Raw genomic sequence first — 17,547 nt, 5'->3', positions numbered from 1 at the left:
TGTCACCCAGGCTGGAGTGCAGTGGCACGATCTCAGCTCAATGCAACTTCCACCTCCCAGGTTCAAGCGATTCTTCTGCCTCAGCCTCTGAGTAGCTGGGATTACAGGTACCCACCACCACGCCCGGTTACTTTTTGTATTTTTTTTCTTCTTTTTTTGAGGAGTCTGGCTGTGTCGTCGAGGCTGGAGTGCAGTGGCGCGATCTCGGCTCACTGCATGCTCCGCCTCTCGGGTTCATGCCATTCTCCCGCCTCAGCCTCCCAGTAGCTGGGACTACAGGTGCCCGCCACCTCGCCCGGCTAATTTTTTGTATTTTTAGTAGAGATGCGGTTTCACCGTGTTAGCCAGGATGGTCTCGATCTCCTCACCTCGTGATCCGTCCGCCTCGGCCTCCCAAAGTGCTGGGATTACAGGCTTGAGCCACCGCGCCCGGCTTTTTTTTTTTTTTTTAAAGACAGAGCCTCCACTGTTGCACAGGCTGGAGTGCAGTGGCGCGATCTCGGCTTGCTGCAGCCTCCACCTCCTGGGTTCATGCGATTCTCCTTCCTCAGCCTCCCACGTAGCTGGGACTACAGGTACACACTACCACACCTGGCAATTTTTTTTGTATTTTTAGTAGAGACGGGGTTTCATTATGTTGGCTAGACTGGTCGCAAACTCCTGACCTCGTGATCCGCCCACCTTGGCCTCCCAAAGTGCTGAGATTACAGGCATGAGCCACTGCGCCTGGCCTAATGTTCATTTTTTAAAAGTGTGGTAATAGCATTGCATTTTTTAAAGTCCTCATCTTTTAAAGCTACAAACTTAAAAGATTTTCCATAATAAAAAGATAATTTAAAAAAGCCAATTTAGGCCAGGCACAGTGGCTCACGCCTACAAACCTAGCACTTTGGGAGGCTAAGGCAGGTGGACCACCTGAGGTCAGGAGTTCGAGACCAGCCTGGCCAATACAGTGAAACCCCATCTCTACTAAAAATATAAAAATCAGCTGGGCGTGGTGGTGGGCACCTGTAATCCCAGCGACTCGGGAGACTGAGGCAGGAGACTGGCTTGAACCCAGGAGGTGGAGGTTGCAATGAGCTAAGATTGCACCACAGCACTACAGCCTGGGTGACAAAGAGAGAGCCTATCTCAAAAAAATAAAACTAAAAAGTCAATTAATTTTTCTCAAGCCCTTTTCCAGAAAAAGAAAAGCAAGCAAGCAAACAAACAAAACCTGCTGTCTTGAGCTAATAAGATTTTTTTTAAGTAGAGATGGAGTCTCTCTTGCCTCAGCCTCCTGAGTAGCTGAGATTACAGGTGCCTGCCACTACACTCGGCTAATTTTAGTATTTTTAGTAGAGACGGGGTTCCACCACACTGGCCAGCCTGGCCTCGAATTCCTGACCTCACGTGATCCGCCCACCTTGGCCTCCCAAAGTGCTGCGTTTATAGGCGTGAGCCACCATGCCTGGCCTTTATGTCTGGCTAATTTTTTTATTTTTGTAGAGATAGAGTTTCGCCATGTAGCCCAAGCAGGTCTCAAACTCCTGGCCTCAGACAATCAGCCCACCTTGATCTCCCAAAGTGCTGGGATTACAGGTGTGACACAGTGCCCAGCCTGGGAAATATTTTTAAATAGAGAATTGGACTTGGTAATTATCTAAGGGGTAGTTACAGGCTTAAGTCTGAGTTACTAAAATAGTTATGTGACCTTGGACAAATTTCCTAATTTCTCTGTGACTCATTTTCTTCATTTGTAAAATAGCGATGATAATAGCACCTACTTATTACTTACTTGTAGTAGTAAAGATTAAATGAGCTTATACATAGCAAGTGGTGAATAAATGTTAGTATTATATATTTAGCCTCAATCTCTGGATGTCATAAGAAGAAATAAACTTATTAACAGTTTAAAACCTGTGTGACCAGATTTTTCTTAGTCTGTTTTATTTGTTGTTGTTGTTGTTTTTTCTTTGAGATGGAGTCTTGCTCTGTTGCAAAGGTGGAGTGCAGTGGCTCGATCTCGGCTGACTGCAACCTCCACCTCCAGGGTTTAAGAGTTCTCCTGCCTCAGCCTCCTGAGTAGCTGGGACTACAGGTGTGTGCCACCATGCCCTGCTAATTTTTGTATTTTTAGTACAGACAGGGTTTCACCATATTGGCCAGGATGGTCTCGATCTCTTGACCTCATGATCTGCCCGCCTTGGCCTCCCAAAGTGCTGGGGATTACAAGCGTGAGCCACTGTTGCCTGGTCTCTTAGTCTGTTTTATCTGCATATACTGATAAAAATTTAAGAGGTCCAATTCCATGAATACTACCTGGGCACTATTTCCATAATTTGGATTTTACCAAACATGTCATAAACGGAAGCTGGAAAAGGGTATTAATATACAAAACAGTTCTGCTGGAAGACTTGCCAGATGTTTTCTAGATTAGATTTTTTAAATTTTTGTGGGTACACAGATGTATATACTTATGGGGTACAACATGAGATGTTTTGATACAGGCATGCAATGCATAATAATCACATAATGGAAAATGGGATATCCATTCCTTCAAGCATTTACACTTTGTGTTACAAACAATCCAATTCTATTCTTTCAGTTATTTAAAAATGTACAATTAAATTATTGACTATAGTCACCCTGTGGTGCTATCAAATAGTAGGTCTTTAAAAAATATGGAACACTTCAGGAATTTGCATATCATCCTTGCGCAGGGGCCATGCTAACCTTCTCTGTATCGTTCCAATTTTAGTACATGTGCTGGCGAAGTGAGCACTACTAGTTTTTTTCCAAACACTTTCACTGCCCTGGAATCTCTTATATCACAGATAAATGGCTGAAGGTAGGGCTCCAGAGGTCCTGGAACTTGATCATGTGGCAGAATACGTGGAAATTATCATAAAACACTGATATACTAAGTTGACAATAAAAAGTGTTTCTGCTAAATCTGATACTATTTCTTACTGGATTCTGTCATGAATAAGAAGTTGCAAATGCCAACAATTTTTAACCATGGGAGAAAAAACTCACTTTAAGAAAAATCTATGCACTTTTACAAATTTAGAAACTAGCACTATTATTTTAACAATGAAATAGCAGGGTTTCCCATGAATGTGGCTTGGGAGCCAACGCATTAGAATATACTGCTTCTGATGTGAGAGACCCCTGCATGAATCCTGTGCTATTTGCACCTGGGGCACTCCCTGCCACAGACTAATAAAACAATGTTTGTTTAGAAAGCCAAACAAGCCTTCAGAATGGTTACCCTAACACACAACACTATTCAACAAGCTGATCCCCGAATAATAAACACATCCTAAGCACAGCTGCCTCCAAGGTTCCACACCTTTGATGGCAACCTTAAATGATGATTCAGGCTCTGGCAACAGGCATCCAACAGGTTGTAAAAAGAAAGGGGGCAGTAAAACAGCTTTGGGTGATGCAGCATCCTGGAATGGGAGGTAGGAGCAAAGGCAAAAAAGAAAGGTACCTCCAGAATTGCATCTTCGAGCAATCTCCCAATATACAAGCCCGAGGGCATAAATATCAGCACATTTAAAGGAGTCAAAGTGTTTCATATTAATGGTTTCATCAAGTACTTCAGGGGCCATGTATCTGCAATAGCAAAACAAACATGGTCACGCACAGAAAATGATGACTGCTCTCTTTAAATCAAAGTATTGATTCAGGGGCCCTCTGAATGTGGAAGAATATCATCCTGATAAAGTCCCTTGGGGCAGAAGAAGTGTACACATCTCTTCATTGCAAACTCCCATGTTTTAGATTTGATTCTAAACACTTCAGCACAGATTTGGCAATACCAGGCTACTCTGATGTGTATCTCTATTTTTAACCATTAAGATTTGTTTATTTGGCCAGGTGCAGTGGCTCACGCCTGTAATCCCAGCACTTTGGGAGGCTGAGGTGGGTGGATCACCCGAGGGCAGGAGTTGGAGACCAGCCTGGCCAACATCGTGAAACCCCATCTCTATTAAAAATACAAAAAATTAGCCAGGCGTGGTGGCGGGCACCTGTAATCCCAGCTACTCGGGAGGCTGAGGCAGGAGAATCACTTGGACCCAGGAGGTGCAGGCTGCAGTGGGCTGCAATTGTGCCACTGCACTCCAGCTTGGGCAACAAGAGTGAAACTCCATTTCAAAAAAACAGAGAGAAAAGATTTGTTTATTTGAAGCATATTCTGACTTCTTGGCAGAACTACTTGTAATGTGGGTCACAGAGGCAGTAACAGTACATAATATTGGTTGATACCAGATTCTTTCACTTTATTGAATGTAGTCACAGTGATGGGTTGAGCTTAAGTTTCATTCTCAACTTCTTTTGTTATCTTACCTGACTATAGATATGTCAAAATTAATTCTAGAGGTCGTCAGCGGTACCCTTAATGACTCTGAGTAGTAATTATGAGTAATTACTAGGATTCCAGCCACCCCAGTCCCCACAATAAATCAGGGGATCATCTTAATGAAATTCATTTAGATTCAGCAAACAGATTTCCACCTCTTCCACTCTATTAAAAGGCGGTCCCATTTCCAACTCATGAAGTCAATTTGCAATCACAGCTCCTTACTTCTTACCTCACTTCTGCATGAAGTGGGAAGCAAGCCCATCCTAGGTTACCTCTGCTATAGTTTGGCAAATATGCTCTCCAGTCCCTAAGCACAACATGCTCCCTGCCTCCTTCACGGCTCTCTGCACAGGAGATGGCAGTGTTTTCCCCTCTTTCCCGAGCCACACCTGTTGCCTGCTATCCTTCTAAATCCTGCTCCAGATTGTCCTTCTCTCTGACCTTAATACCACCAACACCAATGTGCACACAGTTCATGGAGCTGTGCTCTCAGTACTTGTATCTGTTAGATGCAGTGGTGTAACTTTCCAACGTGGGGAGTGCATGTTCAACTTTCAGTGGGCTGAGAACAAGGTCCTCGCCTCCTTTTTCGACACCTCCTTCTCCTGTGCATATGGGAAACGGCACACATGGGATACTCAGTAGAAGCTGCTTAGCAAGGGCAGAGGCCCAGGCTCTCCTACCGTTTGGTCCCCACCCTCTGATTTGGGGCAATGTCGATGGTGTCAGTGACTGCATCGTGACGGACAGCCAGGCCCAGGTCTGCTATGGCACACATGCCATTTTTCTTCACCAGAATGTTCTTTGACTTTAAGTCTCGATGAGCTATTCCAGGCTTCCCTGACAGAGAAAAAAACAGGGATCTTTACAGAGAGATGATATAAATGTTAAAAGCATAGACTTTCCAGCCAGACTGTATAGTTTTGAGTCCTGGCTTTGCCTCCTGCTAATCCAGTGACCCTGGAAAAGTGACTTTACCCCTCTGTACCTCAGTCTTCTCATCCATAAAATCAGAATGACAGTACTTATTTCATGGGACTGTTGTGAGGATTAAATGCATTCATGTAGCTGAGACCACAGAAGGACATGTGTATTTAGCTAATATTTGTATTAATATTTACTACTACTACTCGTCTTCCCTGAGCAAATATGCTCAGGTATAGAAGTGCTGAGGGACGGAAGGCAAGTTGCTACAATGCCTCCTGGTTCTCAGAAGGAAACGCCCGATGATGAGAACTGGCATTGCACAGGCTATAGGAATAGGACCCAACTTTCATGGGTGATTTTCTATTGTGGCACTGGTCAACCAGGCGTCAGGGATCACACCTGCCATTGGACAAGATCCAGGATCTCCCAAAGAGCTGACATGACAGTCAACAAGCAGCAGAGCTTCAGGTCTTCTTCCTCCAGGAAAACCTTCCCAGATTAGTAAGGCCCAGCATCTAATCCACCAAGTGGCCTTTAAGCCAGCTGTCCCCATCAATGAACATGGAAATCACTAAACTCAGATTCCCAGTACACTGGTTTATCTTTTTACTTCCATTTTTTCTCATGTCTATTGTGGGATTCTAAGATGATTACTCCTTCATAACAAATGACTACGTCAAGCCATTGATTGACAAGTAGCTGAATATTGATATTATAGGGTTCCCGAGGGAGTTCTAAAGACAGAGGTGAAGGGAACACCCTGTAGATACCTCACTTAAGTGAAGCTCAAACCTCCTTTCCTTTAAATTAAACTAGAGTTCCTGAGGTCCAGCCCCAAATTCCTCAGTGAAAAGGTATTCTAGGAACTAAATCAGGATGGTGCGGACCTTTCATGCCTATGTCACTTTGCCGCTCCCGCGCTAGTCCACTCACCTTGGGTGCCCACAATCTCCATGTGCAGGTGTGCCAGCCCACTAGCAGCAGACAAAGCCAGCTTAATCATCCCCTCAATTGTCACTGTGTACCGGTTCAGATAATCAAACAGGGACCCGTGCTCATGATAGTCAGAAACAAGCCACAGCTGTGTCCAGGTGCCATTATCTGCAGAGAACCACACATGAGTTCCAGAAAATGCGTAACTATCAGCAAAACGGTGAAAGTTGGTAAGGATGAGTGTGTACAATACAAAATCCAGTTAGACTCCTGAATTCACATTTCCCACCCCCACGCCCCCTAATGCCCCATCTAGTGTCCTTTCATTTATAGTGGTCTACCAGTTTGGGACCTCAGTAAGGACAGGGGAACGTCATGTCCTTCTTAGGACGGCTCCTGATTTCTTTTAGGTGAGCTGTAAGATTCTGAATATTATGTCAAATTTGAAATATGAAATACTCAGGAAAGAGGAGGCATATGCCTAGGGAAAGTAACAGCTATCACCAGCTTTGTCTGCAGCACTGCTTTGATCCTGACCAAGACTTGCTCATGGGCACAGGAGAACCACAATGAGCTGGATCCACCACCACCAAGCAGGAAAGCCTTGGAGGGCCTCCTGTGTCCCAGCGATCCTCTGAACACAGACCAAACACAGCACATGTCTCATCTGTAATGTTTCTTTTCAGTCTGTCGTTCTTACCAGGATATGGTATTTCTGTGAGTAGGAAAGATCTCCTTTATGCATTACTGGATTCCAGGCCAAAAAATGCTTTTCAGTGCATGAACAGCCCACTTCCAAGTATTCCCAGAGAGGCATGTCATCCTTCAGAGGAGCAATGGAAGGTAGAGTGCACACACTTTATTTTCTCTTTTATACTAGGGACAGCAAGGAGGAGGAGAGCAGGAGGAGGGAGAAAAAGAAAACACCAAAGCCAGGAATCTAATTAAGCCACACCATTGTCAATAGGAAGATTGGAAATTGAGTTGAAATCTCCAAAATTCCAGGATGGCATTGATTCCAGGGCACCATACTATATACACACCATGTTAAAAAGGCAAGAACGAGGGAGTCCGATTGTTCCCCTTCCCTGGCCTTAATGTGGGTTTTGAAAGCCAGATCCCTACCCACACAAGCTGCCAGAATCAATAAAGGGAATGGATCCTGGAAACGCACACATCTTGGCTTCTCTTCTCACAAACAAGGGGCCCACCCAACACACTGCTTCTCGCACTCTAACCAGTCCCAAAGTCCTGAGCACCCTCCCAATACGTTTGAAGAGAAGACATGATTTGATCCTTTTAAAACATGTAAGATTTAAACTTTACCAAAAGGTGATAGCGTTTTAGACACTAACTTCTAAATTGCACTGTGCCACAGGAGCAAGCCATGTCACAACTGCTAGACAGACCCTTCCACAATGCGAACCAGCCACTCATGGCGTCCTCTCTACACCCCGAGTGCCACTTCCCCTTCTTCCTGGGAGCTCTGTGAGGGGAGGGACTGTGTCTTGCTCTTATGTATGATGGTCCAAGCACCCAGCAGAGGTCTGGCCCACAGCCATCAATAAATGTTATAGAATTAATGAAAGAAATTGTAATTACTACCAACTATCTTCAGAATGGAATACAATCCTCTCAAAAAGGCCCCTCACCATCTGGCCTCTGCCTGTCTCTCCACCCACAGCCATCCAAGTTACTTGCAGGGCCCCAAACACCTCACCTTCGCACAGGTCTGCAGTGCCCTTCCCTGCAAGGAAGTTTTTCCTTCCTGAACTCTTACCACCTTTGTCTCCATCGGGCTCAGGTGTGAGTCAGCCCCAATTTGTGCTCAACAGAACAACTCATGTTTACCTCCTCTAATCACCCTTACTCGTCATGCTTTGCTAATGATGTCCTCAAACATAGGGAGGTGCCTGGCACATAAGAGACTCAAAAACTAAAGCAATAAAAAGGAGAGGAAGAAGGAAAGAAGAATCCTCAGGGACAGGACTGACCAAGAGCAGAGTCTGAAGGCCACTAGGTGACACTTTGTGGACTACAGGCTTTTCTGTCGTTATCCTTCCCTGCCAGGGTTGAGGCCACAATTCCTCATCCTAGTGATTTTCTTTCTTTTTTCTTTCTTTTTTGAGACAGAGTCTCGCTCTGTCACGCAGGCTGGAGTGCAGTGGCGTGACCTCAGCTCACTGCAACCTCCAGCTCACTGCAACCTCTGCCTCCCGGGTTCAAGCAATTGGCCTGCCTCAGCCTCCCGAGTAGCTGGGATTACAGGTGCGTGTCACCACGCCCAGCTCATTTTTGTATTTTTAGTAGAGATGAGGTTTCAACACGTTGGCCAGGCTGGTCACGAACTCCCGCCCTCAAGAGATCTGCCTGCCTCAGCCTCCCACAGTGCTGGGATTACATGCGTGAACCACCGTGCTCAGCCCATCACAGTGATTTTCAAAATAAGCTTACGGAACTCCCTGCAGGAACTACACTGGACGTGGGTTTGGGAGAGTGGAGAAAGAGAAATTAAGCAGGTAGGGCAAGGGGATGTATCTTGTTTATCTGAATAAGAACTTGTTTATTTGCTTGATAACCTGGATTTCTGTAAAAGCTTTTCATGGAATAAAAGGCTCCACACCTTAAGAAAAGTGTGGAAACCTTGACCTTATTCAAGTTCTCTATGGGTTACAATGATGAAGGCAAACAGAGCTGTGCATCCCATAGCTATGCACTTTCTCTGGCATCCTCCATCTGGGAATGCTGTATCCAAGCCCAGCCCTTACCTTTGTTGTCAGCGGCAATAAATCCAAGGATGTTTTCATGGCGCAGCATGACCGTCTGGTATATCTCTGCTTCCCGGAACCAAGACCGTTCTTCACGAGAAGAGAATATTTTCACAGCCACATCACCACCCCTCCAGCGGCCGCGCCATACTTCCCCAAACCGACCCTTGCCAATAATCTCTTGTAAAACGATGGTTCGGGCCACTGTGCGCTGGACAAAGAGAGGTAACCCTGTGGACCAAAGAATGGGAAGAAACCTGACACTGCAAATCTGACAAATTTTCCAACTCCCACACTAATTGGCACAATGGAAAGACCCTTAACATGGTGTCTTCATCCTACACTGGTGCATTAACCATGGAGAGCTGCTGCTGAGCCTGCACGTTTCTAGGTGATCTACCAGAGGGCTGAGCCAGGCAGAGAGGGGCAAAGAGTGAACACAAATGGGAAACGTGTATGATTAGCTACTCCTTATCTACGCAATTTCTCCTCTCAGTAAGCATGGATGATAGATTTGAACGTAAATGTTTGACCAGATTTACCGACTCTTCAGCCAGCCACCTGTGGGCCGATCTACCCACATCTGCTTTATTTTGGTGGAGGAAGGAAAGAGGGCAGAGAACATGAAAGTGGAGGCTCATGTGCTGGGGGCCACCTTCTGGCTGTTCTGCTTATTAGCCACTAGAGGGCAGTGCTGTGAGGCCCATGGGTTCCCACCTCCAAAGAGAGCAAAGCTCTGCTCCCAAGCACAACTCCAGAGGTAGAATGGAGGACTATCTATGTTTAGTCTAAGATTAATTTTACTGTCTTTATAAAACTCAACACTGCTTCATTTGACTCATTCAATGTATCTCTATGTACCTAATCACCCTTACCATCACAACTGACTCTTAACTCTCTTACTCCTACCCCCAATCAAATTAATAAATACATTATTAATCCCTAGATCTGGTAGATGGGAACTACCATTTACTGCATGCTTACTATGCATTAGGTTCCATGCTAAGGGCTTTACATAAATTATCTCACTTCCCCAAACCACCTGGAAGGTAAGGCACTGTTATCATCCCCATTTTATAAACAAGAAAACTAAGGCTCATACAGGAGGTTATGTAATATTCAAATTCATACAAGCAGTTAAATGGCAAAGCAGGGCTTCAAATCTAGGACTGTCTGACTCTATAATCTATGCTTTTAATGACAACAGTATAGAACCACCAAAATGTTTCTCAAATTAGCCCCCGCCTCTCCATCTCTGTCCGCCTGTCCTACTTTTGGACCTTCTCTAAAAGGCTTCCAACAGGTCTTTTGCCTCCCATCTCAGCCTGCTCTTGCCCTGTGCACCCACACATACCCCGCCTCACCCCACCCTTCCCAAAAGAAGGCTGGTAGTGAATGAATTCATCCTCCACACCACTGCCAGAATTCCTTCCAAACGAAAAAATGAACATTCATTTCCCACACGGAAACTTTCAGTAGAAGCCCCTTACCTATAAGATAAAGGTCAGCCCTCAAGGTCCTCTACACCAGGGCCAGCCTGACTTCCCCCTGCTTCCCTAGCACAAGCACATCATGCTGGTCTCCTTATCATAAAGGTTCTTTAAACATACAGTGGACCTTCATGTCTTTGTCTTTTTACTGAAGCTATTTTCATTGGCCTGGAATGTTCTTTGCCCTTTTGCCTCTCTTAAAAATTCCAGCTCATTCTTTAAGACTCCTTTTTTATTTTATTTTTTTTGAGATGGAGTCTCGCTCTGTCACTCAGGCTGGAATGCAATGGTATGATTTCGGCTTACTGCAACCTCCACCTCCTAGGTTCATGCAATTCTCCTGCCTCAGCCTTCCAAGTAGCTGGGATCACAGGCGCCCGCCGCCACACCCAGCTAATTTTTGTATTTTTAGTAGAGACGAGGGTTTCATCATGTTGCTCAGGCTGGTCTCGAACTCCTGACCTGAGGTGATCTACCTACCTCGGCCTCCCAAAGTGCTGGGATTACAGGTGTGAGTCACCGTGACCAGGTTTTTTTTTTTTTTTTTTTTTTTTTTGAGACGGAGCTTTGCTCTTGTTGCCCAGGCTGGAGTGCAATGGCATGATCTGGGCTCACTGAAGCCTCTGCCCCCCGGGTTCAAGCAATTCTCCTGCCCCAGTTTCCCGAGTAGCTGGAATTATAGGCATGCAACACTACACCCGGTTAATATTTTGTATTTAGTAGAGACGAGGTTTCACCATGTTAGTCAGGCTGGTCTCGAACTTTTGACCTCATGTGATCTGCCCACCCTGGCCTCCCAAAGTGCTGGAATTGTAAGTGTGGCTGCCCAGCCTCAAGACACCTTTAAATGTGCCCTCCTCTGTGAGACTCGGGTTCCCAACAATTCCTGTCTCTCTGATGCAATCCTGGAGTCAAGACTTTTTTTTTCTGAGACAGAGTCTCGCTCTGTCACCCAGGCTGGAGTGTAGTGGCGTGATCTCGGCTCACTGCAAGCTCCGCCTCCCAGGTTCACACCACTCTCCTCAGCCTCCCAAGTAGCTGGGACTACAGGCGCCCGTCACCACGCCCGGCTAAGTTTTTGTATTTTTAGTAGAGACGGGGTTTCACCATGTTAGCCAGGATGGTCTGGATCTCCTGACCTCGTGATCCGCCCGTCTCGGCCTCCCAAAGTGTTGGGATTACAGGTGTGAGCCACTGCGCCCAGCCGGGTCAGCCTCTTTCTAATCTGTCTAAAACTATATCACCCAGAAGGTATTCAGTATATACTTATTTAAATGAATTGAAAGTCATAGGAGCAACATGGACTTACTACTTTAAAAACCACATCATTAGAAACCTAACACCTTGGAAGTTCTGCATATTCTGAATGAAGAATATACTAAACCACTCAGAGGGAAATAGTTATTAAACATTTTGCTACAGATGACTAAACAACTACCATGGCCCTTCCCTTGTTTCAGCTGGTCCGGGTCTTAAAAATACTTTGGAAAACCCAATCTACCCTCCTCTAGCAGCAAATCAATTCCCACAGTCAGCCAGGAGGTTCTAACCACTGCCCTACCTCTTTCAACAAGGAACGAGCCCTAGATTTTTACTGTTTCTAAAAATATGCAGCTTTTAAACACATCCATCATTTTGGTGCTCTCTACTGCAGAGCTTAATAAAAGCAAAGCCACTGAAATTCAGGAGATGTCACAGCTCAAAGTACTCCCATGTCAAGCAGAATGTCTGGGCATGACTGACGGCATAATTTTCCCATAGAACAACAGTCTTGTCCCACGTCAAGGAAACATATATAAAAACATGCAAAAGTTCTCACAAATAAGATCTTCTGTGTTTTAGCTAGAATGGCAACAGTGATGTTTGTGGATGTTTTTTTCTTTTATAAGAACGGACTTGAAGTCAAGAATTTGAGACTAGCCTGGCAACAAAGTGAGACCGTCCACAAAAATGAAAAAAAAAAAAAAATTGCCAGGCCTGGTGGCACATGCCTGACATCTCAGCTACTCAGGAGACTAAGGTGGAGGATCTCTTGAGCCCAGGAGGTTGAGGCTCCAGTGAGCTGTGATTGCACCATGGCACTGCAGCCTGGGCAACAACAGAGTGAGACCATATCTAAAAAATAAAAATAAATAAATAAATAAATAAGGAACGCAATACCACTGTCACAAAAATAATGGTTTATCTTCATTAAAAAAATTATTTGCGAAGCAGGTGGATCACTTGAGGTCAAGAACACATGACCAGCCCGGCCGACGTGGCGAAACCTTGTCTCTACTAAAAATACAAAAATTAGCTGGTGTAGTGGTGCATGCCTGTAATCCCAGCTACTCAGGAGGCTGAAGCAGGAGAATCACTTGAACCTGGCAGGCAGAGGTTTCAGTTAGCGGAGACTGTGCCACTGCACTGCTGCCTGGGAAACAGAGCAAGACGCTGTTTCTAAATAAATAAGTAAGTAAGTAAGTAAAAAAATTCTTCTGCATTCATGTTCACATTTAATAGCTAGCTGAGCTATATACCCTGAGACCTAAACAACCCCAAGCCCTTTTATCCTCAATTCTCGTCTTATGCCAAGGTCTAGTATTTGGTTCATTTCCCTCATCTGAGAAAGACTTGGTCAACAAAAGGCAGTACAGGAAATAGTGCTGATGCTATGCTGGAGGCCCACACTGCCTTTATTTTCACCCCCACCAAAAACCCTTGGGCAACTGGTACAAGTCAATGATTCACCAAATTCCAACTCTAAGCTTTACTGGATGTCCTTAAACTCCCTTGTGGTTGCTCAGAGATCAATGATTAGCTGTCACCACCTCACAGGAATCTCACACACTCCTGTTTCTCAAAAGGAGCCCCGAAATTGAGCACTCCACTGCTCAGGTGGAACCAGCTAAATTTTAATAGATGTACGTACAGTTGCAAAGCTTAGAGAGGCAGAACTTCTGTAGTGGATAATTGTGTACTAGAACTTGGGAATCCCAGGGAATGAGAGATTTTCTGTGAACCCATTATCTTATCTTATTACACGTTGACTCCAAAGGAAGGGGAACTAGGAAACCAAACGACTCAATGCTGGCAGAAACAAATGCAGTGCCCCCAGCCTTCTCTATAAGCACGCTATCCTTCTGGGAAACTGATTAAAGTCAACCACAGACACGATGCCCCGGAGAACTCAGTACCTGAGCCAGACCCTGAGGTGGAGAGATCGTAGACAAGATCCTGGAGCGTCTTGTCTTTGGAAAGACACATCTCACATGAGGGATCTTCCATGTCCAGTCTCTGGCGGTTGTGATAGACACGCTGATGGTAGTTAATGACAAGGAAAACAATGATGATGATGAGGAACAGGAGGAACACCGGACCGGCGATGATGCCTACCAGCTCCACTGGGCCCCACATGGACGGGTGCTCAGGCTCCTTGAGGTGACCTGGGTCAAGTGAGAGAGGAGAGGGAAAGAATGAGAAGTAAAAACAAGGGAAAGAGTAAAAACACCTCCCTCAAAGTGAAGAGTGAAAAAGAACCCCTTCCCTGTCGACATATTCAGGCTCCTTGATCTCTCTGATCTTCCTGGGCTAGTATGTCTGCCTAGATGCTCTCAAATGCCCAACTTCTTTAGTTAAGGCACCTCTTTCCAGTCAAACCCACAACCCACTTTGTAATCTCACACATTTCATGATACTATCCCTGCCTCAGGCCCCTACACAGACGCCTGTTTCTGCTCTTTAACTTCCCACAGCTCCTCTAAGCTCCACTCTAGTTTCTCTCCTTCTCCTGAATGGAAGACTTGCAAAAGGGTGGTATGTGGTGCTTCTCAGCTTTGGTTACTGGCCTTTTTCTATTCTGGTCCCTTCTCACATCTGACCATCATCCTCCCTTGAGCAGTCACCTTTGCTCAGCTCTGGGGCCATCTCTTTTCGGATCAGTCCCACATCCTCCCGCGGGGATCCCCGCCTGGTTCTTCCATTCCTCACCACTGCCTATGGCTGCTCAGCCACTACTCAAAACACTGCTGGCACCTCTGGGACTAACTTGAAAATCTGCTTCCTCCCCCTCTAATCTACAAAAGCAACTTCTGAGAAACCCCAGCCTTTGTCACCTTGGGGAGCATCCAAAAGGCATCTTTATCGTCAAACCAAGCGAGTGGGCAAGAGTAGAAAAAAATGAAGCGACGGGGTGCCCTCCCTCCAAGCTGAGCCACTAGTCCAACAGGGGCATGCACTCACCACTGGGCACCCTCAAGTCGATCCTGTTGCAGTAGTCAGTGTAGCAGCAGTGGGTGTTGCGCAGGTCCTCTGAGCTCAGGCAGTAGAAGGGCTTCCCGGCAGGGACCAGCTCCACTTTGGGGATGCAGGTGCGCACATGGTGCTCCATCCCATCCAGATTGAAAATGGAAACCATGCAGGCCCCATCTGTCTCACACGTGTAGTTGGCCTGGAGGCAGCTGGTGCACGCACACAGCAGAGCTGCAGGAAATTGGGGAGCAGACATTGACATCAATGGTAAGATCCTTTGCAGGTCCTTTCCCAAACTTAGAATATAACCCTTAGCATACTTGATGTTCCAAAACAGTTTTTATAGAGATGGGGCCAAACAGATTTCCTTAACTAAGCACAACTTCACCTGCTTATTGGGCTTTTGAGGCTCCACTATTATCCTCTAAGTGCTCTACTTTATGCCTGTGAGAGACAGAGGAACTACCTTTTCTTCAAATTGAGATGCCTGACAAGAGGAAAGCATCTTCCTTTTGGAGAATGTGGGGCTGCCCCCCACTTCATGCAGAGCCACCTAGGGTTCCTGGAGCTATCACCAGCCCTATCTCCCCCAGCAGGAACCAAGCACGCCCACGGCTTCCTGCAGCATGCATGCTCTCACACATTCTTTTGCTGCAATGCTTTTTTCCTGCCTAATTCTTCCATATCCTTCAAAATTCAACTCAAATGTCACTTCTTTTGAAAAGCTTTCCCTGACCATTCCATTATCGTCCTCCTGCCTTTACCTTTAGTAGTCCAAGTCAGGTGCCCCTCTCATTCACGAGGGGCACAAAGGATATCCTCTAAAGAGAAGAACTTGAGTGCTTCCCTTGTGAAGGTATTGTGACAACTAAGTGAGATAATGCATTAAAAGTGCTCAATACATTTAACCCATCCTGAAAGGCCCCTGGATAGCATGCACATGTGTTCATGTATGCGAGTGTGTGCACACACACAATTTTTTTCAAACAGGCAGTGCACACAATCACCTCTGGGATTAATGAGTTTTGCTGGTGAAGTATCACACATAAGTGTGTCCCATTTGTCAGGAAATTACTGCAAATGAATTTGGCGCCTCTGAAAGCCTCTTCAGCAGCCCTGGAATCTGAAATCCTTTATTTATTCAACTAACAAGAATAGCACAGACAGCAGCAGTTGGTTCTCCCCAACACTGTCTCCCATGAGACTAACCTAGCTCTGACCTCTTGGCATGGGCAGGACTGTTGCTTTGCCCACTAGAACACTGAGGTCGGGGCTCGGAAGTGCTGAAGGAGGCACTCACACATTGAGGTGTGGACGTGGTGGGGGCCCAAGCGGGTCCCAGATCACACACTCAGTCAATACTATCTGGATAACAAGTGGCAATGCGTTCACACTGTGGCCCCTGGAGATGAGACACTTATGGGCAGTCCCATGAAAAGCTACCCTGTCATAACTCACCGATTTAGGCTATACATAGTCTATCTTCGTCTCTTCCTCCAATATTCTGAAACTCATCTCTTGGCTTTTCAAATCCAAAGACAGATTCTAAATATCTCAGTGCCCAACCCCTCCTTCCTCAGGCTTTCTATAAATGAGCCGATTCCTTGCTAGTCCCACCCAAGGAAACCAAGGAGGCAGTCCTGGCAGGTGGACAGACAGTGTAGACAGTGCAGATCTTCACTTATGGCCTGTTGTATTTTTTCACGTTTCATCAGATCCCTTTCTTCTGGGAGAAATTCCAAAACATGCAGCCTCTTGCTTAAGAGTTTGGGTAGTGGTATTTCTTAAAGTCAGAACATTTAAAGTAGGTGCCCATTAGACTAGGATCCAAATCATAAAAGGGATTTTTAAAAGCAAATTTCTCCTGAATTTATATTCTAACCCATTTAGACACAAAAAAGACTAAGGAATCTCTTCATTTTCTCTTCCAAATACCTTTGTTTGCTCCCTCTCTTATTCTTTCTGCTTTTACATTTACTTCTGAAACTCTCAGAATACTTGATCCAAACCTCTTTTACTCATGCTGGAATCTTGTTAACTCAAGAAAGCTAACTCCCATTCCCCTTTGTGGCAGTGGGGACATTCAGGCACTTTAAGAGGGGTTCCCTATGGAAAGCATACCTCTCAATATTTGTGTTGTGGTGTCCAACAAAGAGAACAACATTGGTTCTATTTTGGGAAGCAAGAAGGGAAAAGTAACTTCAAGAGAGGACTATTCTGAGCACAGTGAGACACAAGCCCAAATCCACAGTTGCCTTTTAGAAAAGCACTCACTCCAGAGCCCACCAATTAGAGGGACTGAACAGTCAGGAGCCTCTGCTTCCAGATACTTATGCTCCTTTCCTTAGTTCACAACCTCTTTCACAGTGATTCATTCTGGAGAACGAACACACCCACACGTGGCTCATTATTTTTGGGAAGTACTTAAACAATCTTGGTGTAAGACAGGAAAGAACAAAAGTGGTGAAATCTATGCTAGACAGGACGAAGAACGGAACTGGGGGCTGGGCCATGTGGGTTTGTGATAAGGCACTGAGTGAGTCCCTGAGCTTATCTGGGCCTCAACTACCCAACCAGAAAACACTGTTTATCTTGCAGAGATGGTATGAAGATTAGCCAAGCAACTGCTAAGAGCTATGGGTCTTCTGAGAAAGGCCCCTCTACACATATCTGTGTCTAATTACATATTTTACAGAGTGAGAAGTCTGAAAAAGATATATTTCAAAGATAACTACCACCACTGCCCATACCCCTAAAAAGATCAGAATTACCATCACTAGGAGTCACAGTGGGAATCATAGCAGAACAGGTCAGAAAGGCTCAAATGCCAGCTTTAATATTAACC

General features: G+C 45.4%; 1 protein-coding gene and 1 non-coding gene across 2 annotated transcripts in view; both read right to left on the bottom strand.

Annotated features, from left to right (window-relative positions):
- Window positions 1-17,547, bottom strand: part of ACVR1B (activin A receptor type 1B) — a 46,527-nt gene that overhangs the window by 7,038 nt on the left and 21,942 nt on the right. Inside the window, exons 2-7 of the mRNA XM_023211077.2 lie at window positions 14,694-14,933; window positions 13,649-13,897; window positions 8,983-9,213; window positions 6,215-6,382; window positions 5,038-5,194; window positions 3,479-3,603 (exon numbers count right to left, since the gene is read on the bottom strand). Of these exons, the coding sequence (XP_023066845.1) occupies window positions 3,479-3,603; window positions 5,038-5,194; window positions 6,215-6,382; window positions 8,983-9,213; window positions 13,649-13,897; window positions 14,694-14,933 (1,170 nt within the window). The remainder of the gene's footprint in view (window positions 1-3,478; window positions 3,604-5,037; window positions 5,195-6,214; window positions 6,383-8,982; window positions 9,214-13,648; window positions 13,898-14,693; window positions 14,934-17,547) is intronic.
- Window positions 2,658-2,764, bottom strand: LOC111542108. The gene has a single exon (XR_002731451.2). It is a non-coding gene; the product is annotated as a U6 spliceosomal RNA (small nuclear RNA).

This window comes from Piliocolobus tephrosceles, chromosome 10 (genome assembly GCF_002776525.5).
Source record: "Piliocolobus tephrosceles isolate RC106 chromosome 10, ASM277652v3, whole genome shotgun sequence".
Lineage (NCBI taxonomy): Eukaryota > Metazoa > Chordata > Mammalia > Primates > Cercopithecidae > Piliocolobus > Piliocolobus tephrosceles.
Note: the sequence above shows the minus strand (reverse complement) of the source record. Positions and strands in the feature narration are given on the sequence as shown.